Raw genomic sequence first — 24,916 nt, forward strand, 5'->3', positions numbered from 1 at the left:
GCAGCTGCCAAGTGCCCACAGGGTAGGTGACAAGTGAAGGCAGCTGCCTGCCAGGAGCAGAGACACCTCCCATGCCAGCTTACAGCCCCCTCTGGAATCCAACACCCCCCCCCATTACTGAGCCCTCTGGAATGTAGACATCACACAAGCCAGGTGGGAGAGCTCACGCTGGCTTCCTGGCTGCAGTGAGCTCAGTTCAGGAGGGTGGGGAGATACCCTTCCCATCCAGCTTAGGTGAGGTCCGGCCCAGGCTCCAGCCCAGCAGACAGGAAGGGGTGCGTCTGTGGCGATAGAATGGGGGAGCTGGGGGACCCCCATTATGCTGCCATGGATGCCCTTCTTGGGAGCAGGGATGCCTAGGGGACCCCAGCCCACCTCATCCTGAAGGGAGGGATCCTTCTTCTGTTGAGGGGGTAGGAGACTGAGCACAACTCGTCTCAGCCCTTCACCACAGGGACTTAGTCCCTCACCTCCATGGAGAGCCCCCCAATCTTGCTGTGGCCTAGAGCCCCACTATCTACACCTGCCCACATCCCACCCCCAAGCCAGTAGCCTGGCTCCATTAGCAGGTGGTTTATTAAAATTACAGCAGTTCCAAGTGAGGGGCCAGGAGGCTGGAATGTAAATATGAGCTGGGAGCCTGGGGAACAAGGCCAGTGTTTTGGGTTTTTTTGGGGGTGGGGGGAAGATGCCATGGTGCCCTCAGGAGCTGGAGCAGACATGTCTCTGACGGATCTCAGCCCCTGGGATGGGCTCAGCCCCCTCTCCCAGCTGTGGTAGTGTTAGGAGTGTCCCTGCAGGGGGCGGGTAGTTGGCATCTGTGAACAGGGAGGACTCCACCGACTCGAACTCAGTCTCTGCAGGAGGAGTGGGGGGAGAGACAGTTAGTGACTACAGAAGAGCAACAAGATGGGGGGGGGGGAAGCAGAGTGATAGGTAGACACCCTGGGGGAGGGGCTCTCATAGGCTCCAGCAGGAGGAAGCTGCAGGGGTCCTGCAGACACATCCCTTCCTTCAGGGGCTGGACCATCTGTCTACCCCCAAGGGGCACATGGACAGCCCACAGGAGACAAAGCCCATTCCCCATAAAGGGGAGGGGCAGGGGACAGCCCACTCCCCCATACAAAGCTGTTCCCAGCTGCACACCTCACCCTCAGCCCTACTGCACAGTGCAGTTCTAGGTTCCTGCTTGGGTACAGAGGGGTTCCGGGTGCCCTGATGGATGCTGGAGCCTTGGATCACAGCTTGGTGGGTAAGGAGTGAAAGCTAATGGGTTGGGGGAGGAGGGGAGGGCTGTGAGTCAGGACACCTGGGTTCTATCCCCTGCTCTGGTGCACAGGGGTTGGGTTATGAGGAGCGTGGAGCCCCTAGGGGGAGGAGCTAGGGAACTGCGTTACCCACCTTCACTCAGATCCAGCTCCTTAGCCTGGGCTGTGTCCCCTATCGGGCCAATTGTCTCCAGAACCTCACCTGGTAGCTGTGGGGGGGAAGCTGCGGGGGAAGGGGAGAAGCACAGGTCAGAGGCAGGGCCAGGTCCTGCCCCCTTGCATGGCAACTGGGACGAAGCACCAAGATAGGCCAGGTCACAGGGCCTTGTCCCCTCCTCCACTCCTAGTGTAGCCAACAGGCCACACTGCTCAAGGCTCGATTCCCTCCCTGATGGGCTCATGGGGTCCCCCCAGTAATGCCTGGGCCTTCAAACGCACACTCATTGAAAAAGTAAATAGAAACTGTACCCCCTAATCAGTAGCAGTAACCAGGCATGGGAAAGGGGCACCAGCAATAAGACTCAATGAGTCACATCAGTAGGTCTCTGAGACTCAAGATCAGCATGAAAATCATGCCTGAAACCAACGTGTGGGAACAAGAATTAACCAGTCCAAATTGGTGTGGCAGAAATTAGGGCTAATGGGTAAACAAAACATAAGGGGATGGGATGGGCCACCCCCCACTGCCTTTCAGGGTCCTCAGGAAGAGACTCTAGGGGGAAAATGGGTGGAGAGGGATGCTGGCTGGCTAAGACAGAAGAGCAGGAAGGAGGGAGCTTCACCATGGCTGCCACCCCCACTGTTTGCTGGAACCCCCAGATCCATTGCTGGGCCTTTGACCTCCTGATCCTGAGACACCCTTATCAGCCTGGGCCAGACAGAGGGATCTAGACAACGTCACCTCAGCTGGCTTTGACTGAATCCGAACCCCTACCCCTTCAGAGGTCCTTTTCCTCCCTTCTCTCTCCTATCCCTCTCCTTTTGCCTTAGTTGGCCAAGACTGCATATTTTGCAACACTGCTGTAAGCCTGTGACTAGCAAGGCAGCTACAAGCACTGCCCCGAACAGCCCAACCCTGGTACGAGTTTGCCAGGTGTGGGTGGCTGTGGCTGTTTACCAGCAGTAGATGCAGGTGAGGAGCAGCACCAGAGGCAGAAGCTGCATTTGCTGTCCCTTTCTTTCCCCATTGGTTTTTCCTTCTAGGAAACAGGATTGGATTTTAAACAGCAACAGCAGCTCCAGCCCATCTCAGCTAATGTTCTCTCTGTTCCTGGAGGACAGTTACTGCCATTTATCGCTGGTGCAAAGATTGAGAAGTGGGGGGGGAGGGGGGGGGGGGAGGAGAGAGAACAAGGGATGTTGTTGCCACGCAAGCCTGACTTAACCCTTCACATTCCAAATTCTTTCCCTTGCTCTGTATGGTTAAGGAAGGGTTCCCAGGGGACTGTAATGGTGTTTGGGGCTAAGCAGGCTGAGGGCTCTGTACTCCAGCCCCCAAGTCTTGGTTAACACTATTCAGTGGCAAGCAGCAATAGGGCCACGTTAACACCTTCGCCTCTAGGGTCCATCTAAATTAATACAACAGCCCTCCCTCCCTCTCCCAGCCCCACCTCAGTGGGAAGGGAACAGTCCAGCCTCAGGTTCCTGCCCCGCCCCCCCGCCCCAGCTGGAAGGGAATCATCAGTACCTGTGCCCTGGGGAACCCTCTCCTGGTCATTCTTGCCCAGCCCCGTGGCCTCAGGCTGCAGTGTTGTCAGCTCCTCTTGGTCTTCTGCTTCAGGACAAAGAGCATCAGGGCAGGGGTGGGGCCAAGACCGGACCTGGTCAGCGCCACCCCTCCCAGGTGAGTGTAACAGGACCCCCCCACACCCAGCCACAGATAAATGGGAACCCCCCCCCAACCCCACACACTAAAGGGAGAGCCCCCATCCCCCAAACCTGCTTTACCTGGCCTGGGGGTAGCCAGGCGCCGTCGTGCCTCCTCTCGCCGTTGCTGCAGGCTGGCCCCGTCCCGCATGTTCACCTAGTGGGGAAGACCAGACAGTGGGGGGAACCAGGCAACACCAGTCCCCATTAATGCTGCCCCCATCCCACCAGGGCCCCATACCTCCTACGGTATAGTTGAGCATAGCCTCCTGCCCCAACTCCCGCAGGCACTATCCCCTCACCCTGCTCCACAGACCCCCCACTACTTGCCCTCTTATTCGCATGGGGTACATCCCCTGCTCCACACTGCACCTTCCCTCCCCCCCCCCAATTTCCTCACCCTTCTGCCCCACGCTCAATGCCCCACACCATACTTCTGCTCCCCTAGCCATGGAGCCCCATAGAGCCACCCTCTCACCTGTACCGAGAGGGGCTCCCGGGGCCACACGCTGCCCCAGATCCACTGCAGGTAGCTGAAGAGGACGATGACGCTGAGGAAGGTGAAGTTACTGGCCACGCCCAGGATGGCCGAGGTCACTGGGAAATTATAGAGCAGGTACCTGGGGCAAGAGGGGGTGGAGCCTGAGCATTAGGGTGCTGCAGCCTGGATCCAGTCTTCCCCCTCCCAGACACAGGCCCCTCCGCCAGTCCATGGGCCCTCCCCCTAACCCACATGCCCCCCCCCCCAACCCACATGCCCCCCAGCATCATCCGTGGGGGGGGGGGAGGGACAACAGATTACAGGGATCAGCTTTGTGGGGTTGCTGAATTGAGTGCACTGCAGTCTCCTAGCACTAGGAACTGCCCCCAGTGCTGCACAGTCCCATCCCTCCCGCCCTCTCTCCCCACCAGTGGTACCCCCCCCCAATCCTCACCGCAGGCCCGTGAAGTGGGCATGGATCCGCAGCTGTGCCCCATAGATCTGGATCCGCTTGGTCTGGATTTCTATCACGGCTCCAACAGTTGGGACATACTGGGACACACACAACAGGCAGGCTCAGAGCTGCAGGTGGGGCTATCGCAAGTTCCCCAACCCTGACAGCAGGGCATGCACCGGCCTCAAGCCCCGCTGCCCAACTCAGACAGCCAGGGTACGTGACCCTCCCCACCAACCCAGACAGAGCTGTAGTCACCCACACCCCCAGCCACCAACTCAGATAGCCGAGCATATGCCTGCCCTCTGCTCTCCCTCAGCCCAACCCAGGCAGTGGGGCACATGTGCCCCCTCCATGCTCCCAACCCACACAGGAAGGGGAGCCATTACTTGCGGGGGAAAAGGGAGGGTCTCTGCACCAGGCACCAGCTCCTGTGCTGGGGGTGGGGAGCAGAGGCTCTGGCCAGCCCAGGCACGGCCAGCCAGCCCAGGCAGCTAATGCAGAAGAGCCCCCCTCACCGAGTCCTCCCTGTAGTCCGAGTACAGCTCCACCTCGACCATCTGCTTCTGCTCAGCAAAGCCCAAGAAGAAGAGCCCAGCAAAGACCAGGGTGTCCAGGGTCTGGAGCAGGCCTGAGCGGTAATGTAGCATGGTCTGGGGGGAGAAGAGCCAGTGTTAGCATTGAACCCAGCCCCCCCCCCCCCCCCCCCAACATCTCCCACCAGCTCCCCGGGGCCATTAGGGGCACTGCCAGCAGGGAGCTGCTTCTTGCCCAAGGATCTCCCAGGGTTTCCAAGAGGAGTCCAGGGCTTCAGTCCCACTGCAGAGAGAGGAAGGGAATTGCCAAGAGAGTGCAGGGGCAGAGCACAGAATAGAACCCCAGTGTCCTGGCTCCCAGCCCTCCCTGCCTAATCCACGGAACCCCCACTCCCTCCTAGAGCCAGGGATAGAACCCAGGAGTCCTGACTGCCAGCTCTCTTTGCTCTACTACCCCAAGAGACACTGTAGCCCCTGGCTAAGGGTGGAATAGCTGCCATGGGGAGCCCTGCCTCAGCCTCCCTGGAGCCTCTACCTGAGGCAGCAAGGCCAGAAATGTAGGTGTGTGGGGTGCTGAAATGGTGGAGTGGATGGCTCAGAGAGTGGGCTGAGATGGGCCCCAGACTCACCGATCTGGCTATGGAGGAGACGATGCGCCCACCCTTGGTGTAGCAGGACATCACCACCATGAACATGCCCAGCTCCTGGTTCACAGGCGACTCAGGCAGCTCCAGTTCCAGGGAGATGCGGTAAGGCTGCCCATACATCAGCACCTACAGGACAGCAGGGGGCATCAGAGGGAGGGGGTGCTGCTTGCCCCTCCTGAACCACCCTAGAGGCCCCACAGCCTCCCAAGACCCTACAGCTGGGGGGAAAGTGCATCAGAGATGGAGCGGGGAGCCTGCCCCCCCCAACTCTCATAGAGCCTCTTGCTGTGGGAAGAGTACATCAGATAGAGTAGGGAACCTGCCCCCAAACCCTTCCAGAGCCCCCTGCTGCAGGGAGAGAGCATCAGAGATGGAGCGGGCAGCCTCTCCCCACAGCCTCTCAGAGCCCCCTGCTATGGGGAAAATGCATCAGAGATGGAGCGGAGAGACTACTAACTGTAATCTGTAACCTATCATTTAAATCAGCTTCTGTACCAAATGACTGGAGGATATCTAATGTGATACCAATTTTTAAAAAGGGCTCCAGAGGTGATCCTGGCAATTACAGGCCCCCTGACTTCAGTACCAGGCAAACTGGTTGAAATGATAGTAAAGAACAAAACTGACAGATACATAGATGAACATAATTTGTTGGGGAAGAGTCAACATGGTTTTTGTGAAGGGAAATCATGCCTCACCAATCTACTAGAATTCTTTGAGGGGGGGTCAACAAGTATGTGGACAAGGGGGATCCAGTGGATATACTTACTTAGTGTGACATCCTATACCTTGGGGGAGAATCCTGGTAATCCCCATATTCCTCATTTATATATAATTTTGATATTGCATATAGAGCATGCCATGTAAGGTATCAGGGTAAAGGTTATGATCTGCTGAATGTCACTGTTCTATCTAAATATGTATATCATTAGTGCATATGAAGTTATGAGATTGTGTTTTATGGTTGTCAGTAAAACATGCTGTAAATTGGGGAATCGGCCAGATATTAGGTCCCTAGAGACAACAGCAAGGAAAGTAACCAACACCCAGGCAGGTGTCAAACAACAATCAACAACCATTGTCCAGCAAGGAAGCTACAATGCAATGACTCACCCGCATAAGGTCACACCAGGGGAATTGATCAACCTTGCCTGGGGATTCAACAATGCCCACCAGATGTGCCTGAACTTGTGTTCTCCAAGCACATCACGGACTAAGGGTATAGAACAGAACACAGTGGCCACATAGATTCATAGATTCTAGGACTGGAAGGGACCTCGAAAGGTCATCGAGTCCAGTCCCCTGCCCGCATGGCAGGACCAAATACTGTCTAGACCATCCCTGATAGACATTTATCTAACCTACTCTTAAATATCTCCAGAGATGGAGATTCCACAACCTCCCTAGGCAATTTATTCCAGTGTTTAACCACCCTGACAGTTAGGAACTTTTTCCTAATGTCCAACCTAGACCTCCCTTGCTGCAGTTTAAACCCATTGCTTCTGGTTCTATCCTTAGAGGCTAAGGTGAACAAGTTTTCTCCCTCCTCCTTATGACACCCTTTTAAATACCTGAAAACTGCTATCATGTCCCCTCTCAGTCTTCTCTTTTCCAAACTAAACAAACCCAATTCTTTCAGCCTTCCTTCATAGGTCATGTTCTCAAGACCTTTAATCATTCTTGTTGCTCTTCTCTGGACCCTTTCCAATTTCTCCACATCTTTTTTAAAATGCGGTGCCCAGAACTGGACACAATACTCCAGCTGAGGCCTAACCAGAGCAGAGTAGAGCGGAAGAATGACTTCTCGTGTCTTGCTCACAACACACCTGTTAATACATCCCAAGATCATGTTTGCTTTTTTTGCAACAGCATCACACTGTTGACTCACATTTAGCTTGTGGTCCACTATAACCCCTAGATCCCTTTCTGCTGTACTCCTTCCTAGACAGCCTCTTCCCATTCTGTATGTGTGAAACTGATTGTTTCTTCCTAAGTGGAGCACTTTGCATTTGTCTTTGTTAAACTTCATCCTGTTTACCTCCGACCATATCTCCAATTTGTCCAGATCATTTTGAATTATGACCCTGTCCTCCAAAGCAGTTGCAATCCCTCCCAGTTTGGTATCATCCGCAAACTTAATAAGCGTACTTTCTATGCCAATATCTAAGTCGTTGATGAAGATATTGAACAGAGCCGGTCCCAAAACAGACCCCTGCGGTACCCCACTCGTTACGCCTTTCCAGCAGGATTGGGAACCATTAATAACAACTCTCTGAGTACGGTTATCCAGCCAGTTATGCACCCACCTTATAGTAGCCCCATCTAAATTGTATTTGCCTAGTTTATCGATAAGAATATCATGCGAGACTGTATCAAATGCCTTACTAAAGTCTAGGTATACCACATCCACAGCTTCACCCTTATCCACAAGGCTCGTTATCCTATCAAAGAAAGCTATCAGATTGGTTTGACATGATTTGTTCTTCACAAATCCATGCTGGCTGTTCCCTATCACCTTACCACCTTCCAAGTGTTTGCAGATGATTTCCTTAATTACTTGCTCCATTATCTTCCCTGGCACAGAAGTTAAACTAACTGGTCTGTAGTTTCCTGGGTTGTTTTTATTTCCCTTTTTATAGATGGGCACTATATTTGCCCTTTTCCAGTCTTCTGGAATCTCTCCCGTCTCCCATGATTTTCCAAAGATAATAGCTAGAGGCTCAGATACCTCCTCTATTAGCTCCTTGAGTATTCTAGGATGCATTTCATCAGGCCCTGGTTACTTGCAGGCATCTAACTTTTCTAAGTGATTTTTAACTTGTTCTTTTTTTATTTTATCTGCTAAACCTACCCCCTTCCCATTAGCATTCACTATGTTAGGCATTCCTTCAGACTTCTCGGTGAAGACCGAAACAAAGAAGTCATTAAGCATCTCTGCCATTTCCAAGTTTCCTGTTACTGTTTCTCCCTCTTCACTAAGCAGTGGGCCTACCCTGTCTTTGGTCTTCCTCTTGCTTCTAATGTACTGATAAAAAGTCTTCTTGTTTCCTTTTATTCCCATAGCTAGTTTGAGCTCATTTTGTGCCTTTGCCTTTCTAATCTTGCCCCTGCATTCCTGTGTTGTTTGCCTATATTCATCCTTTATAATCTGTCCTAGTTTCCATTTTTTATATGACTCCTTTTTATTTTTTAGATCGTGCAAGATCTCGTGGTTAAGCCAAGGTGGTCTTTTGCCACATTTTCTATCTTTCCTAACCAGCGGAATAGCTTGCTTTTGGGCCCTTAATAGTGTCCCTTTGAAAAACTGCCAACTCTCCTCAGTTGTTTTTCCCCTCAGTCTTGATTCCCATGGGACCTTACCTATCAGCTCTCTGAGCTTACCAAAATCTGCCTTCCTGAAATCCATTGTCTCTATTTTGCTGTTCTCCCTTCTACCCTTCCTTAGAATTGCAAACTCTATGATTTCATGATCACTTTCTCCCAGGCTGCCTTCTACTTTCAAATTCTCAACGAGTTCCTCCCTATTTGTTAAAATCAAGTCTAGAACAGCTTCCCCCCTAGTAGCTTTTTCAACCTTCTGAAATAAAAAGTTGTCTCCAATGCAGTCCAAGAATTTGTTGGATAGTTTGTGCCCCGCTGTGTTATTTTCCCAACATATATCCGGATAGTTGAAGTCCCCCATCACCACCACCAAAGGACCACATGCTGGGCCTTTCTCCTGCCCCCGCCTATGCTGCAAGCAACAAGGGCACTCGAAGGTTTCAGTCTTCAAACGTGAGACTGGCCCAAAGTTTAAGGGACAAACCTGTATATTATGAACTGCAATATCCAGTGGGGTGAGAAAAACTGCTTAGTCTAGATGTTACCCAATCTAATAGGGTTGAGAGTTTAGACTGCATACTTACATTTTATTTCGGTAACTAACTCTGACTTTTTGTCTATCACTTAAAAATCTATCTTTTGTAGTCAATAAACTTGTTTTACTGTTTATCTTTATCAGTGAGTTTGCCTGAAATGTTTGATAGATCTGATCAGGTTTGCAAAGGCTGGTGTGTATCCACTTTCCATTGATGAAGTGGTGAACCAAGTAATAAACCTGCACTGCTTATCTTGAACAGTGCAAGACGGTATATTCCTGAGATGCCAGGCTGGGAGCTGGGGGGATTTGGCTGGTGCCTTTTTCTGTGATTCATGCGTGGTTCTGGGAGCATTCATGCAATCTGGCTGGGTGTGGGGCTCCACATCCAGTTGGGCTGAGTGAGAACAGCTCCTAGAGGGGTTTGCTGCTTGTTGTCTCTCACAATGCTTTGCTAGTGACAGACAACCCAGGCTGGAGAGTTAAGAGGGCACAGCAGTCCCAGACTCTACCCCGGGGATCCCGTCGCACTTTTCAGAAAGCCTGTGACAAGGTCCCTCACCAAAGGCTCTTAAGGAAAGTAAGCTGTCATGGGATAAGAGGGAAGGTCCTCTCATGGATCGGTAACTGGTTAAAAGATAGGAAACAAAGGATAGGAATAAATGGTCAGTTTTCAGAATGGAGCGAGGTAAATAGTGGGGTCCCCCAAAGATCTGTACTGGGCCCAGTCTTATTCAACACATTCATAAATGATCTGGAAAAAGGGGTAAACAGGGAGGTGGCAAAATTGAGTAGTTTTGTATCATCTGCAGACAGTTAAATCCCAGGCAGACTGCGAAGAGCTACAAAAGGATCCCTCAAAACTGGGTGACTGGGTAATGGCAGAATGAAATTCAGTGTTGATAAATGCAAAGTAATGCACATTGGAAAACACAATCCCAACTATACATACAAAATGATGGGGTCTAAATTAGCTGTTACCACTCAAGAAAAAGACCTTGGAGTCAGTGTGGAGAGTTCTCTGAAAACATCCGCTCAATGTGCAGCAGCAGTCAAAAAAGCGAACAGAATGTTGGGAATCATTAGGAAAGGGATAGATAATAAGACAGAAAATAGCATATTGCCCAAGTCTATATAAATCCATAGTACGCCCATATCTTGAATACTGCGTGCAGATATGGTCAGTCACCCCATCTCAAGAGATATATTGGAATTGGAAAAAGTTCAGAGAACGGCAACAAAAATTATTAGGGGTATGGAATGGCTGTCGTATGAGGAGAGATTAATAATGATAGGACTTTTCAGCTTGGAAAAGAGACGACTAAAGGGGGATATGATTGAGGTCTATACAATCATGACTGGTGTGGAGAAAGTAAATAAGGAAGTGTTATTTGCTCCTTCTCATAACACAAGAACTAAGGGGCACCAAATGAAATTAATAGGCAGCAAGTTTAAAACAAACAAAAGGGAGTATTTTTTCACACAACGCAATGTCAGTCTCTGGAACTCTTTGCCAGAGGATGTTGTGAAGGCCAAGACTATAACAGGGTTAAAAAAAGAACTAGATAAGTTCATGGAGGATAGGTCCATCAACGGCTATTAGCCAGGATGGCCAGAGATGGTGTCCCTAGCATCTGTTTGCCAGAAGCTGGGAATGTGCGATGGGGATGGATCACTTGATGATTACCTGTTCTGTTCATTCCCTCTGGGGCACCTGGCATTGGCCACTGTCAGAAGACAGGATACTGGGCTAGATGGACCTTTGGTCTGACCCAGTATGGCCGTTCTCATGTAACCCTCCCAGAGCCCCCCGCTGCAGGAAGAGTGCATCAGAAATAGAGCAGGGGGCCTGCTCCCTAACCTCACCACTGCAGGGAAAGCTGTCACCCCCACCCAGCGCTGCTGCCAGCTGGCCCCAGATAAAAGCATCACACCCACTGGGTGCCCAGGGGGGCAGAACCCCAATGAGCTGACAGCCAGTGGTCTGCTTCACGCCCACTGGCACTTACCCTGTCCCGGTTGTTTTTGACCAGCGAGATGTTGGCAATGGGGAAGGAGCAGAGATCAGGGCCTGGCAAGCCACAGTCTGTCCTGTGAGACACAAGGCAGTGGGTCATGTTCAGGGGCCACCAGCTCCGCCAGACCTCTTCAACCTCTCCCCCCCCCCCCCGCTTCCACTGCTACTGCAGGAGTTCAGACCCTTATAGTTGGGAACAGGTCTCAGCTCAGAGGCACCCACAACCCCAAAAAGTGTGTGTGGGCTGGGGAGTGCTCAGGAGAGCCCTGACTCAGGAGATCTGGCCCAGAGCAGTGGTCAGGTGGTGCACAGAATCCTAGAACCACAGGTTAGAAGGGACTGCAAGGGTCATCCTGTCTAACTCCCTGCCAAGATAGAACCAACAAATGCTGTAACTCATCCAAGACAGATGGCTTTCCAGCCTCTTTTTGAAAACCGCCAGCGAAGGAGCTTCTACAGCCTTCCTAAGCAGTCTGTCCCATCCCAGGAAGCAGGGGGGGCCTGACCCATCCCAGGGGTGCCCCACTCACCTGAAGCCGTAGTGCACAGGGCTGACATAGCTGACGGTGGGCATGTAGGAGTAGTAGAAGCTGCCATAGAGGAAGACAGCGATCCAGAGCAGCAGCAACAGCACGCAGAGCAGGATAGCTGTCTGCAGCACTGTGCGCCGCACCCGCAGCAGCAGCAGCGCGGCCACCTCCTGGGCCCATTGCAGAAAAGGCCCCGTACTACTCATCATGGCACAGGGGCCTTGAGAGGCCACGCACTGGTGTCTGGGGGGAGCCGAGCCCCCAGCTTCTGTATTGAGGAAGGGGGAAATGGAGTGGCAGTGCCTACTCAAGTGCTTGCGAAATGGCTCAGGCTGTTGGAGAGTTCTCTCGGCCAAACTGGAAAGGGCCCAGGCTCAGTGGTTCCTTTATAGGGAAAGGGCTCTGGCTTAGGGCAGGCTGGCTGGCCCGTCTGCGCCGCTTGGCCTTCCAGTAATTGTCTCTAGCCATGGAAGAAGGTACCACGGGAGTCACTGGCACCAGGACATGGTGAGCAGGGCCATGCCAATTGGCTTGGCACAGGCCTGCCCTGGGATTGGTCACACGCTGGAGTCTTGCCTCAGGGGCCAGAGACTGGAGCCAGTCTGAGGAAGGACACAAAAAACAGGATCAGCATAGAAACCACATGGGTGAGTCTAGACTAGGATTGCATGACTAGCAGCCAGGACTCCTGGGTTCTGTGCCAGCCTAGGGGGAAAGGGATGTGTTAGGAGTCCAGATGCTTGGGCCTATTAGTAGCTTGGAAAGGGGGAGGGGAGCAGGACTAGATGTCTGGGTACTAGTCTCAGCTAGACAGGAGGGCTTGGGAGTGGAGCTGGGAGTTTAGACTCCCGGTTCTACCTATGAGAAATGCTATCCAAGAACTCAGGGGAGGTCTAGTGGTTAGAGCAGGGGGCACTTACAGCCTGGACTCACCAGCTCCGGGAGGGCGCTAGGAGCCAGGACTCCTGGTTTCTATCCCAGCCCTGGGTGGGGGTCTAATGGTTAGAGGGGGCAGGGGGAGCTAGGACTCCTAGGTTCTGTCCTAGACCGGTGCGGGGTAGGGCCCGGCGGTCAGGGCAGGAACCACGGAGCCCCGAGTTCCAGGCCTGGGCAGGGTGCACCAGGAGCCGATCCCAGGGTCTCGGCACGTCTCTTACTGACCCGTCCAGCTCCGTCCTGGATCAGCTGCTCCTGCTCCGCCTCTTCCGGGAGCGAGCGGGAGCCTGCAAAGACGGCGGGGCGGGGCGGGGCCGGGCCGGGAAAAGCTCCTCCCACTGCAGGCACCGTCCGTCACATCATTCAAGACGCGCCTCTCCCTGTTTCTATGGTGACACGATCCCCGAGCGAGCCCGAACAGACCCCCCCCCAAACCTCCCTTCCCCCGTGACACCCTGCCGCTCCAGTCCCCAGTCCCCTCCACCTCCCACCGAGAGACCCCTCCCACTCCAGGGACAGCCCCCTCTCAGAGGGATCCCCCAGTCCAGTGTCCCTGTCCCCCGTCCCCCCAGAGCAGCCCCCCTGAGAGACAGCAAGACCAGACCCACCCCAGACAGACCCACCCCCCAGGGCTGATGGGCTCCCAGCCAACTCTGCCCCCATCCCGGAGAGAGATCCCCCTCTCACATCCATGACATGTCCTCCACAGCAAGATCCGCCCCGGGAGCCTGCCCCCCTTCTTCACCGAGTATATTTGCTCTTCCCCCCAGGGATCTCTCCAACTCTGGGGACCTCCCTCAGAGAGACCCCCTCCTCAAGGCCTCCCCCCAGACAATGCTCTAAAGTAAGGTGGAGCAGGGGAGAGGGCAGAAGGACTTGTACTGGGGCCCAGCCACACAGAGCTGGGTCAATCCTAGGTGCCTGCTTGACACCGCAGGTACATGGCAGGTAGCTGGGAGTCAGGACTCCTGGGTTCTGTTCCCAGCTCTGGGGGAATGGAGTGGTGTCTGGCGGTGAGAACTGGGGGGCTGGGAGCCAGGACTCCCGGGTTCTATCCCTGGCCCTGGCCGAGACATGCTGGGTTGCTCCAGATGTGTCTGTTCCCCTCTCCGTTCCTCGGTTTCCCTCTCTCTGGACTGGGGCTATCCTTGGGCTCTCAGGTGTGAAACCAGCCAGTCCCCAGCAGGGCTGAATGCCGCTGCCTGTTCCCCACCCCCTTCCACTCCAGGCACTCGCCCAGCCCCAGGCCCCCTGGGAAGGGGCTCAGAACCAGGCAGGGTAGCAGCCCCCATGCCCGGCGTAGCCCCTGATGTCAGATTTCCAAATGAGTATGGTGGGGAGACAGCATCCTCACTGCAGCTACTGCGGGCCTGTACCACCAGCAGCTGTGCAGGGGTGCCCGGAGCCCAGCCCCTTCCTTGGCCCCCTCCTGGGGCGCTCTGCCTCCCCAGCGCCCGCTCCCTTTCTCCTGCCCTGCCAGGGGCTGTGCACCAGGGGGCCCTGGGGCCTGGGCAAGAAGCCAGAGCTCAGCCGGACTCCGCTGGGCGTGCGCTCCTCCCCCCGGAGCGGGCATGGTCCGCTCCCAGCATCAAGCGGCTCGGAGCATCCTCAAGGTACCACGGGCGCATTGAATTAGCTGCATCCCGGAGGAGGCACAGGGAGCGGAGCCGTTTGCAGGGCGCCCGGGGCACCTGGGCACACAGGGGAGCCCATCCCAGAGTCTCTCCAGCTCTGGCAGCGACCGTCGAAGGTCAGTGCCCAGGGGTGCCTTGACTGGCCACTGGGGCGTGCCTGGGTACCCAGAGGGGCAGCCAGCCTTGATGGGGGAGGGGGCAGCTGGTATCGTCTCTGTACCGTCAGGGCCAATGTGGGGCTGGATGGTGGATGAGTCCCCAGCCATGCCACTGCTTCGGGAAAGGGGGGATGGAGGCAGGGTTCTCCCCCATCTGCACCCAAAGCATATTGCAGAGAGAGAGGGCAGGATCGAAAAGACGCTGCATTTAGGGGCTCGGGCAGATGCACTGGGGGGTGCAGCTGGGGAGTGGTCTGCCGAATCTGTTAGAAGCAGAGCAGAGCAAGCAGTAACCCCTTTGTCTGCACACGGGGCTGGGCTAGTCATCCTGTATCCGTGCCCAGCACTGTGCTGGGGGACACGGGTGCTGCTCCAGAGACAGCAGTGAGGGGCTGGAGGCTGCGACTCAGCTGGGTAAAAAGGGGCTCAAAGACGGGCTAGAGCTGGGAGGGGGAACTCAGCTCCTGCCTCCCAGCTTGGTGCTCAGGCCAGTCTGGGATTTTGGGGCCCAGGGGTCTTAGTCCCACCAGGAGACCATCCTGCTGGGCAGCACAGGGTCCACTGTGCCAGAGGCTGGGGATAGAAGGGGGATGGGGGGGCTCAGGGATGGTCCCCTCAGCTCCCCTCTCCCTGGGACTGAGCCCTGGGCAGGCACAATTCCCCCTTCAGCCTGGGCAGGTGGCCGCCAGTGTTGAGTGACCATAGGGGTATGACAGTCCATTCTGCATCTACTGCCTCCCACAACCTCAAGAGGAGCAGTTAATGTACGTAGAACGATGCTCCTAGCCATAAAGCACTCCCGGCTATCCGATGGTACCTTGCTACCCATGGGCAATGACTCCCCTGCGAATCTCTCCAGGGCAGGAGTAGCCATACTGGAGCAAATTGGGGCTGTCATTCTGGAGCAAACCCCTGCCATGCCCTCCCCCACAATCCCCTCCCCAAGGGGACTGGGCTTCAACTAGGGGTGCAGGGACTGTCATGACACCCTCCAACCATGGGCCAGGTGGTCCTGGGCAGCCAAGATTGGGGATACAGGTGCCCCAACAGCTGGGAGGTCTGGGTTATAGAGGAAACACTGGACAGCCAGGGTCAGGGATATAAAGCCCAGGCCAGGAGAGAGTGGGGCAGACAGGGAAACTGGTGGGGAGGAGCTGAGCCCAGTCAGGCTTGGAGCCCTCTCTAACCTACAGCCAGCTGAGGACAGTGCTGAGGGGCTAGGAGTGACACAAAGCTGAGGGCAGGGGCAGTTGTCCAGGGCTCTGTGCCCACCCCATTGGTCAGGAGGCTCCAGGATATAGGCCCTCAGGTGCCCCATGACCCTTGTCCATGCTGAGCCCAACCTATGCTCTCCCTCTACAGGGTCCCCATGAAGGGCGAAACCCCCGTCAACAGTACCATGAGCATCGGGCAGGCCCGCAAGATGGTGGAGCAGCTCAAGATTGAGGCCAGCATGTGCCGGATAAAGGTGGGGACTGGGGTGGCATCTTGACCGCTACTGTGGCAGAAAAGGGCCCCACCCACTCACCCACCTCCAGAACTGGATTAGCGAGGAGTTCCCCCCCCCCCCAGCCAATGCTCCTGCCCCACTCCCTCAAGCATCCTCTGTGGGGAGGCCAGAGCTGGAGTAGCCAGAAACTCCCCCCCACCCCCACCCCACAGCCAGTGCTCCTCCCCCACTCCCTGCAGTGTTCGGTTAGGAGAGGCCAAGGCTGGAGTAGCTGGGAGCTCCCCCTGCTCCTTACAGCGCCTCCTGCTGGGCCCACCCTGCAGAGTTCTCACCCCTCCCCTCCCTGCAGGTATCCAAGGCAGCAGCTGATCTGATGACATACTGTGATGCTCACGCCTGCGAAGACCCACTCATCACCCCGGTGCCCACCTCCGAGAACCCGTTCCGTGAGAAGAAGTTCTTCTGTGCCCTGCTCTGAGCCTTGCCTGCCCCACCCCCTCAGCTACAGCCACCGTGTAATGCCCACTCTTAGCCTCTCCTCCCACCCTGCCCAGGTGATTGGGCAGGACTTCCCTGGTAGGGCCTGACCCACTGCCAAAGTCTCAGGCCTCTCCACCCACCCAAACTTTCACAGACAGGGCCCCTGCCCGGAGCACAAGCCCCCAAAGCCCCTCCCCTTCAGGGGGAACCCATCCCACCCTTACCCCACACACATCAAAGCAGGAGGGGGTATCACACCTCACCCAGGCAGGAGTCACACCAAGTCCTGCTCCCCTCTCCAGGCCTGGGGCAGCTGAAGCTGCAGGCCCATCCCCAGCAGCGTCACACTGACCCCAAATCATCCCATTTCCATTAGGGGGGAGGGTGTTAGCTCCCAGCCTGCTGCTCCTGGGTGCCAAAGGGGGAACGAGGCCCATCCCCTTCCCCCAGGGCTGGAGAGGCAGCGCCCAGATTGCAGGGCTCAGCCGCCCCACACAATATAAACTGAGACCTTGAGAATAAAGTAACAGGAGGCACAGCGCCTGGGGTGGCATCAGTGTTATTGCGGCACCAGGAGCAGTGCCGGAGGTGATGCTGGCACTAGAGGGCCTGGGTTGGGGGGATGGGGTGGGCATGGGCAGTGCCATTAGAAGAGGCTGGCTGTGGGTGGATAAGAACACTGGCTGGGGCTTGTTTGTGGCGTGGGCAGGGGACACTTTTGGGACTAGGGGCCTAGCTTGAGCAGTGAGTGGGGGCCAGGGGCAGTGCCAGGAGCTTTGCTGACATGTATGGGGAGTGGGCAGCCTCCAGCAATGGGGCCCGATGGTGGGAGTGATGCCCAGGATATAGTCCCCAGAGCCAGTCACCATCCCAGTGGAGATTGGCTCAGGGACCCCAGGAGGGAAGGGAGCAACCCAGACACCCCCTACTCCCCTCCTGCCCAATTCCCAGCCCTTGGGGAAGCTCAGGGGCTTCCTACACACACAATAATCCACCCATCCCCAAAAACAGCACCTGGCACCCCTCCCCTCCCGCCCCAGTGCTGGGGCACACATGGCCCCTCTCACCTGACAGGGCCAGACAGCACCCACCCCAGTCCTATCACACCCCCGACTGACACATCACTGGGTTCATGGGGAAAATAAATCATGGCTCTTTATAGCTATTTCTATACAGTGAAAAAGCAGCTATGAGACTGCCCACAGTGGGGGACAGAGCAGGGAGATCCAGGCATGGGGGGAGAGGAGACAGGGGTGCCCAGTGGGGAAGGGCAGGGTGATCTTTGCCCCCATGGGGGGCAGGAGTGACAGGTGGAACAGGAGCCAGGTTTGGGCTAGGGTGGAGCGAGCACAGCCCACCTGACACAGTCCTGGAGTGAGGGGGAGGGGAGCCGCACAGTCCAGCCTCCAGCATGGGGGAGCAGAGTGTGGCAGGCAGCCTGTAAACCGCAGGCCGGGGCTCCCCAGCATGGGCAGCACTGGGGGAGCGGTGCAAGGCGGGGGCGGAGTGAAATTACAATTCACTCTCTCCCAGGAGGGGTGGAGCCCCCCACTGTGCAGGAGGGTGCAGGGCAGAGTGAGAGGCACGTGGTCCCTGTGATCCTTTGCTGAGGGTCTGTGTGTCAGGGGTTGTACTGGGGCAGAGCCCCTGCGACTGACAGACGGCCAGGGAGGCTCAGAAAATCTTGATGATGGATTCGCGGAACTTCCCGACACCGACCCACTTCACTGTGACAGGAGAAAGGGGGGTGAGAACTGGGAACTCCCAGCCCCATGGGGCAGATCCCTCCCCCACACAGAGCAGATTCCCCCTCCTCTCTCCCCCCCCACACATGCAAGGCCGATCTCCTCCACCCCCCAGACAGAACCCAAGTGACAGCCTGGGTGGAGGGGGAGGCTCCAAAAACCTTGATGAAGGATTTGTGGAACTTCCTGACACAGACCCACTTCACTGTGGGAGGAGCGAGGCAGATCCCAGGCCCCATGGCATTCCCAATCCAGGGAACTATGCAGCACCCCAAAGGGGGCGCCCAGCATGCCCATCCCCAGGCCCTGATGCTGGGGCTGTGAGCCAGGCCAGCAGGCAGCTCGGTAGGGCTGTGGACATACCCGGCACCCCGAGGTAGCGCTCGATGAAGTGGACATAGCTCTGGGCCTGCGGAGGCAAGTCGGCAAAGCTGCGGGCCTGCTCTGTGCTGCACTGCCAGCCTGGCAGCGTCTCATAGCCCACCGACACCTTGTTCAGCAGCTCCTGGTTCGCTGCAGGGAGCAGAGAGGCTTACTGGCTGCTGCAGGGCCCAAGAGAGCCCCTATCCCCCACCCCCAAGGTGGTTCAGCACCTACTACCCATGGAACCCCTATCCCCCCTCCCAGGAAGTCCCCCACACCCCCCACACACACACTCACTCCTCGGACAGCTCTGCCCCCTGCACTCCCTGAGGGATGCTTGTCCCCACCCAGGGATGGCTCAGTCCCTCCCCTCTCTCTCCTGGAGCCCTGCACCACTCCCCGCACAGAAGCCTCTCCCGCCCCCAAGCTCAGGGGAAACAAGGCCTGAGGCCCAGAGGCCACTGCCTTCTCATTGTGGGAAAAGCAGAAGAAAGGGCAATACCTCCCCTTCACGGGGTAACCCAGCCACTGGCTCACCTGGGAAGTAGGCGATGGGTTTCCCCTCCAGCCGGTATTCCACGCCCACCTTAATCTCCGGGAAGGTGTCCAGGATATCCAGCTTGGTGAGCGCCAGGCTGCAGGGAGAGCAGGGGGCAGGGAGGGGAAGAGGGTTGAGACCAGAGTGTGTGGGAGCCAGTGACTGACAGTAGGGGAGTGCATGAGGTGAGAAAGGTTCGTGAGACTGTAGGGACAATGGGGGGGTGAAGATTGGAGGAGGGGTTAGTGAGGCTGTGGGTAATGGGGGAGGAGATGGCAGGGTGGGTGTAGAGGGGGTTACTGAGGCTGTGAGGTAGGGGCAATGGGGGAGGGGATGTAGTCCTTACGCGCTGAATCCGTTGATCATATGGGCGTATCTCACCAGCATCAGGTCCAGCCACCCGCAGCGGCGTTTGCGGCCTGTGGTGACACCGAATTCTTGGCCCCGTGACTGCAGCAGTTCCCCAATCTCCTGTGGGGCCAGAGGGGAAGGGACAGGCCATTACTCCTGGGATCCCAGGGCTCCCAGAGGGCCAGGATCTTCCCTGCTCCCTGGGGCGGGGGGACCAGGGTCCTCCCTGTCCCTTTAGAGGGAAAGCCTATGAATCCCACTTCCCTCTCTCTGGGACTGCCCATAAGCATCAGGGGACATGTCCCCCCACTCCGCAACTGGCCATTCAGACCCACCCCCCACACTCACGTTGTCCTGCTCGGTGGGGAAGGTTCCAACACCCACCCGAGTGGCGTAAGCCTTCACCACCCCATACACCTTCCCGATGTGGCAAGGTGGGACGCCCAGGCCTGTGCAGACGCCCCCGACTGTGCAGTTTGAGGATGTCACGAACGGGTATGTCCCTGGGGAGAGATGAGAGACCAGAATGAGCTAAGCAGGGGGTGGCAGCAAATGGGGCCTTCAGAAATGGGACTCAGGTCCCCCCATTCCCAGCCCACACACCACTATCCCAGCCCCAGACTCCAGTTGTGATGAGGACTCTCTCTTCCCAGCCTGCACTGCGGTAATCAGACTGTGTTCTCTTTGGCTCCCACTTTTGCTGTGCGGAGCCCCGTGGAGCAGGGAGTGGTGCAAAATGTGGGAATTTTGGTGCTATTTTTATTAACAATGTGTGTGACTCAGTTTCCCTACTCACTTTGTGTTGGTCCCTGCTGGGGGTGAGGGTTAATTTCTCCTCTGAGAAGGGATGGCTGGGTGCCACACAACCATATTGGTTCCAGCCTAGATAGCTTATCCGGAGCTGAGCGCAGTCAGCCCAGATGAATGGAGGGCCCTGCAGAGACAATGGAAACCCAAAGCAAAGCACGACAGCGAAAGCAGCAGGGCTGGAGTTAGGAACAAAGAAGCAGGAGTAATGAGGAGAGAGGGCAATCTTGGCAGCCCCAGGCAGAGCACACACAGGGTCAGACAGACACAGGCTCCAGGAGGCCATGGAGAAAGTGGGGCAGTTGCTTCTGCCATTCTGGCTCAGATTTAAGTCCTGCTTTCACGGCTAACCCCAAGTCTTGCAGCTGCCGTGGGAAAAGCTAAGCCCAGGGCCTGGTGTTCCCTAGAGACTGCACAGAGGCAGGGGGGCCTCAGCTGCCATACACTGGGCACGAGGGCAGTGCGCCACACTTACCGAAGTCGATATCCAGCAGTGCAGCATTGGCTCCTTCCACCAGGATCTTCTTGGGGGGCCCGTGCAGGGCCTGGTGCATGAAATAGACACCATCCTTCACCAGGGGCCGGATCCTTTCAGCATAGACCTGGGGAGAGATGCTGGGATCAGATGGGGGAGGTGCAACCACTCAGTCTCTGGGGCTACTCAGGGACACTGGGTGTTCTCAGCCAGCTGGGGGATCAGGGTGTATTTCCAGGGGAAGGGGAGGGCAGTTCCTGGGAGGTTGGTTCATACCCAGGTGGGGGACCTTGGAGGCAAGGAGAAATTGTGGGTGGTTCTCAGGGAGGTAGGGATCCCCAGAGGGGAAGGAGGTGTTTCTGGGGGGCAGGTTGGGGACTCCTGGGGGGAAGGGTTATTCCTGGGGCAGAGGGGAGGGTGGTTCACAGCTGGGGGACATCACTGGGGCCCTCACTCACCTTCAGCTGTTGCAGCTCGGCCTCTGTGTTGATGGTGAGAGCCGGGTACATGGCCTTGTACTGCTGGGCTAGCACCCTGAACCTGAGAGAGAGAGAGATGGGGACCAGTGATCCCACAAGGGCACCCCTAAACACCGCTGCACTGCCCGGGGTCACAGACGCCCAAGCTCTACACTGTCACGTGGGGTGTGATGTGGAACAGATTCCATGGGCAGGGCATCCTGAGAAGGCCCCAGGGCTGGGGGGCATGAATGGATCCCCGCGGGCCCCTGGGCATCTTTGTGAAAGGATTCCTCCCCTCCTTTCCCTCCCCCTCAACTCACTTCTTGGAGAACTCATGGAAGTCGGCCAGCAGGTCACAGATGCGCAGGCCGGTGCGGGAAGCCTTGCAGGCATAGACGGGGCCGATGCCCTTCTTGGTGGTGCCCAGGCTGCCAGGGGAGCAGAGTCAAAGCTGGGTGGTGGTGGGAACTCCTCCTACCCGCCAAGCTGCAGCCAGACTGGATGCTCCCCACACTGGCCCAGGCTGCAGGGAGATGAGCTGCCCTGTCACCAGAGGATGGGAATCCCACAGAAACAACCTCCCCTCCCCTCAACCCCAGCCCAGCCCTGCCATTGGGGATCAAGGGGAACCCCTAAGAAAATGCCCTGCTCCAGGGGACCCAGCTATAATCCTCCCCAGGCCCAGGTCCAGGTCCAGGCCCAGCTCCATCCCTCCTGCCCCTCCCAAATGGGGACCCAGCTGTTAAGCCCCTCACTTCTTGCCATCCTGCTGCTGCCGCTGCTGCTCCTGGATCCTATCCACGGCCTGGTGGAAATCGAACACTGTGGCAAGAGAGAATGGGAGAGGAGGTGAGAGGGGAGGGACACTCCTACCCTCTGCTACCACTGCCTCCACCAGCCCCCTCCCCATCTTCTGACACAGCCCACTCAACTCCCCTCCCCGCCCCTCCGCTGTTCAGCTGCCTGGTCATCCTCTTCCAGTGAGCCCAGTGCCCCCAGGGTCTTGATAGGAGAAGGAGGACAGCGCCCCCTGCTGGCTGCTCTGGACTTACCAATGTGAGCTCTATCTGAGATCACCGTGCGGGACTCCCAGCCCTCCAGACCTGCGGGGAAGGAAAACACATCACTGTGGGAAGGTCACCCATGGGATCCCCCAGAGCCTAGCCTACCCTACATGCCAGGCCTGAGCCTCCCATCCCCATGCAGGGGGCCGGTGACAGCCCTGCTATAAAGAGTGGGAACTGGGATTTATTTACTGTGCCTTTATGTAACTGGGGGAAAGAATATAACCCAGGAGTCCTGACTCCCACCCCTGCTCTAACTCACTAGACCCCCACTGCCCTCCCAGAGTTGGGCAGCGAACCCAGGAGTCCTGCCCCTCCGTTCCCCTCCCAACCACTAGATCCTCTCTCTGAGGGAGGGAGCAGCAGGGTGGCTGGGGTCGGTCACTCACCAGGCCCTTTCTTAAGGTTCTTCTCAGCTTCTTCAAAGAGTCCTGGCAGATGGATGACCACTCCGTTTCCTGGAAAGACACCCAGCAGCAGGGTCACAGGCTGGAGTGCAAGGGGCTGAGTGAGGGGCAAAGGGCCTAGCAGAGATGTGGAGTGCGGAGGTGGTATTGCAGGTCAAGACTCTGCCGACTATTGGGGATGGAGGGGTGCTTGGGGTTAGGACGGGGATGCAGAGGGGTACTGGGAGATGGGGTATATGCAGGTGGGGGATGTCACTCAGTGATAAGGAGGTGGCACGGCAGTTGAGGCCCCCATAGGACAATGGGGAAGATGGGGGTGTAGGGAGGTCTTCCACGGATGAGGGAGGCAGCATGGTGGTTCGGGCCCCTGCTGGGTGCCAGGTGGGGAATATTGGGGTGGGGATACTGGGGTACATGGGGTGGAGGGAGGGCTCTCACTGATGAAAGAGGTGGCATGGTGGCTCACGAGGCAGCTGAGCACTGGGGGTGGGGAGGCAGGAAGATACTGGAGTACATGGGGGGGGTGTCAGGGTGGGGATGTAGGGCGATATTGGGGTGTATGGGGCTCACCCAGGAAGGAAGTGGGGTGTGGGGATGCAGGGCAATATTGGGGTGCACGGGGGTCACTCACCCAGGAAGGTGGGGTGTCAGGGTGGGGATCCAGGGGGATATTGGGGTGCACAGGGCTCACTCACCGAGGAAGAAGGTACAGTGTCGGGGTGGGGATGCAGGGGGATATTGGGGTGCACGGGGGTCACTCACCCAGGAAGGAGATGGAATGTTGGGGTGGGGATGCAGGGGGATATTGGGGTGCACGGGGTCACTCACCCAGGAAGGAGGTGGGGTGTCAGGGTGGGGATCCAGGGGGATATTGGGGTGCACGGGGTCACTCACCCAGGAAGGAGGTGGGGTGTCAGGGTGGGGATCCAGGGGGATATTGGGGTGCACAGGGCTCACTCACCGAGGAAGAAGGTACAGTGTCGGGGTGGGGATGCAGGGGGATATTGGGGTGCACGGGGTCACTCACCCAGGAAGGAGGTGGCATGGCGGTTCAAGACCCCGCTGGGCAGCAGGTGGAAATTGTACTCGACCAGCCCCACCACCACGGTGTGGCCCGCGTTGTTCCCCCCCTGTGGGGACAGGCCGGTCAGGAGGACGGCGCTTTGGGGTCTCAGGAGCTACCCCCACCCTAATCCCGCCCTGCTGGTGAGCCCCTTCCCCGCTCCCGGCTCACCCGGTACCGCAGAGCACTCCCCGCTCTCACCTGGCACCTGCACACCAGGTCGGCGTCCATGGCCAGCAGATCCACCACCTTCCCCTTCCCCTCGTCCCCCCATTGTGCCCCCAGCACCACGGTCACCCGGTTCCCCCGGTCGGGCTCCGCCACCAGCCGAGGCCGCTTCCCCCCTGCTCCATCCCCGTTCTGCTGGCCCCGGCCCGACCCCGCGCCCTCTGCCCCAGCCATGTGCAACCTCTAGCCTGCCAGACGCAGGGGAACGTGGCGGCGCCCAAGCCGGCTTCAGCGCCCGGAGCCAACATGACGGCGCCCAGGGTTGTAACAATTGCGGGAAGCAACATGACGCGGCACGGAGGATGGGTGCGCGCGCATGCACACACGTATTCCTACCCTGCAAGCTGCACTTCAAACATCCTCCATTCCAGGACTCAAGATGGCGGCTCCTTGGATAGCTTCCAATCCAGTATCCAAGGTGGCGACTCCTTAGGTAGCTTCTATTACACGTTCTAAAATGGCGGCGGCATGGGGAGCTTCCGTTCCGGTAACCAAGATCGCAGCATCCAGAACAGGTTCTGTCCCAGAAACTAAGATGGCAGCATCCTGCATCAATGCCTAGCCGCGAATAACATGGTGGTCTTCAGCCAACTTCAGTTCCACAAACTAAAATAGCTGTACCCAGGGAAGCTTCAACCCCATGGCAGTAGTTGTGTTGTGGCAGCACCCAGAGGCTCCAGTGGAAGGACTGGGGGCACTGCAGGCCTCAGACTAATCCTCTCTGTCTGCCATAGCTCAGGCTCTAACTAGACAGAACCATGCACAGTCTAGGCCCTATGTTACACAATCCTAGTCTCAACCCCACATGACCCTCTCTCTGAACCTCCTCCCCAAGCCACTGGTATCTGAACACATGGGCATAAATGAGGCTGATCCAGCAGGGATTGAATCAGGGCCTCCACAGTTTAAAGCATAAACTGCTACTGCTTGAGCTAAAGAGGCAGGCTCCGTAGCTGGGCCGGTAACAGACTCACAGGCTGTGGGGGTTGGGGACATGTAACACACCAACCAGTCAAAATACACAGACAAAATACCAGTGACTCCAGCACCCGAAAAGGGGTCTACCCTCTGCTCCACCCACAACACTCACCACCTCTCCCA

The 24,916-nt window shown here is 56.9% G+C and overlaps 3 protein-coding genes across 10 annotated transcripts; 1 reads left to right on the top strand and 2 right to left on the bottom strand.

Moving 5' to 3' along the window:
- Window positions 1-558: 558 nt before the first annotated feature.
- BSCL2 (BSCL2 lipid droplet biogenesis associated, seipin) lies at window positions 559-12,996 on the bottom strand. 3 transcript variants are annotated; one of them, XM_005289259.4, is made up of 11 exons: window positions 12,817-12,996; window positions 11,656-12,257; window positions 11,118-11,199; window positions 5,235-5,378; window positions 4,588-4,722; window positions 4,070-4,167; window positions 3,613-3,754; window positions 3,216-3,291; window positions 2,956-3,039; window positions 1,402-1,491; window positions 559-857 (listed from the first exon to the last, which is right to left on the bottom strand). In XM_005289259.4, exons 2-11 carry the CDS (start codon window positions 11,862-11,864, stop codon window positions 703-705), a joined length of 1,215 nt encoding a protein of 404 aa, XP_005289316.1. In that variant the 5' UTR covers window positions 11,865-12,257; window positions 12,817-12,996; the 3' UTR covers window positions 559-702. The 3 variants fall into 3 exon arrangements, with proteins under 3 accessions (XP_005289316.1, XP_005289315.1, XP_065407239.1); XM_005289258.5 differs by having other exon boundaries at window positions 2,956-3,042; window positions 12,817-12,948; XM_065551167.1 differs by having other exon boundaries at window positions 12,589-12,842.
- Window positions 12,997-14,174: 1,178 nt separating this feature from the next.
- Window positions 14,175-16,852, top strand: GNG3 (G protein subunit gamma 3). Its single transcript, XM_005289263.5, has 3 exons — window positions 14,175-14,341; window positions 15,746-15,851; window positions 16,183-16,852. Exons 2-3 carry the CDS (start codon window positions 15,753-15,755, stop codon window positions 16,309-16,311), a joined length of 228 nt encoding a protein of 75 aa, XP_005289320.1. The 5' UTR covers window positions 14,175-14,341; window positions 15,746-15,752; the 3' UTR covers window positions 16,312-16,852.
- A 590-nt stretch (window positions 16,853-17,442) lies between these two features.
- On the bottom strand, window positions 17,443-24,286 carry LOC101943549 (adenylosuccinate synthetase isozyme 2-like). Of its 6 annotated transcripts, none has more exons than XM_065551165.1 (13): window positions 24,152-24,286; window positions 23,552-23,654; window positions 22,507-22,575; window positions 22,106-22,156; window positions 21,809-21,875; window positions 21,374-21,481; window positions 21,051-21,132; window positions 20,593-20,719; window positions 19,659-19,813; window positions 19,306-19,430; window positions 18,959-19,056; window positions 18,422-18,571; window positions 17,443-18,040 (listed from the first exon to the last, which is right to left on the bottom strand). In XM_065551165.1, the coding sequence occupies exons 7-13, from the start codon at window positions 21,099-21,101 to the stop codon at window positions 17,988-17,990; spliced, it is 759 nt and encodes a 252-aa protein (XP_065407237.1). In that variant the 5' UTR covers window positions 21,102-21,132; window positions 21,374-21,481; window positions 21,809-21,875; window positions 22,106-22,156; window positions 22,507-22,575; window positions 23,552-23,654; window positions 24,152-24,286; the 3' UTR covers window positions 17,443-17,987. The 6 variants fall into 6 exon arrangements, with proteins under 6 accessions (XP_065407237.1, XP_023966440.1, XP_042705551.1 ...); XM_024110672.2 differs by lacking the exon at window positions 24,152-24,286 and adding an exon at window positions 23,789-23,990; XM_042849617.2 differs by lacking the exons at window positions 23,552-23,654; window positions 24,152-24,286 and adding an exon at window positions 23,997-24,096.
- Between the last annotated feature and the right edge of the window lie 630 nt (window positions 24,287-24,916).

The sequence above is a fragment of the Chrysemys picta genome, chromosome 7, assembly GCF_011386835.1.
Source record: "Chrysemys picta bellii isolate R12L10 chromosome 7, ASM1138683v2, whole genome shotgun sequence".
Classification (NCBI taxonomy): Eukaryota; Metazoa; Chordata; order Testudines; family Emydidae; genus Chrysemys; species Chrysemys picta.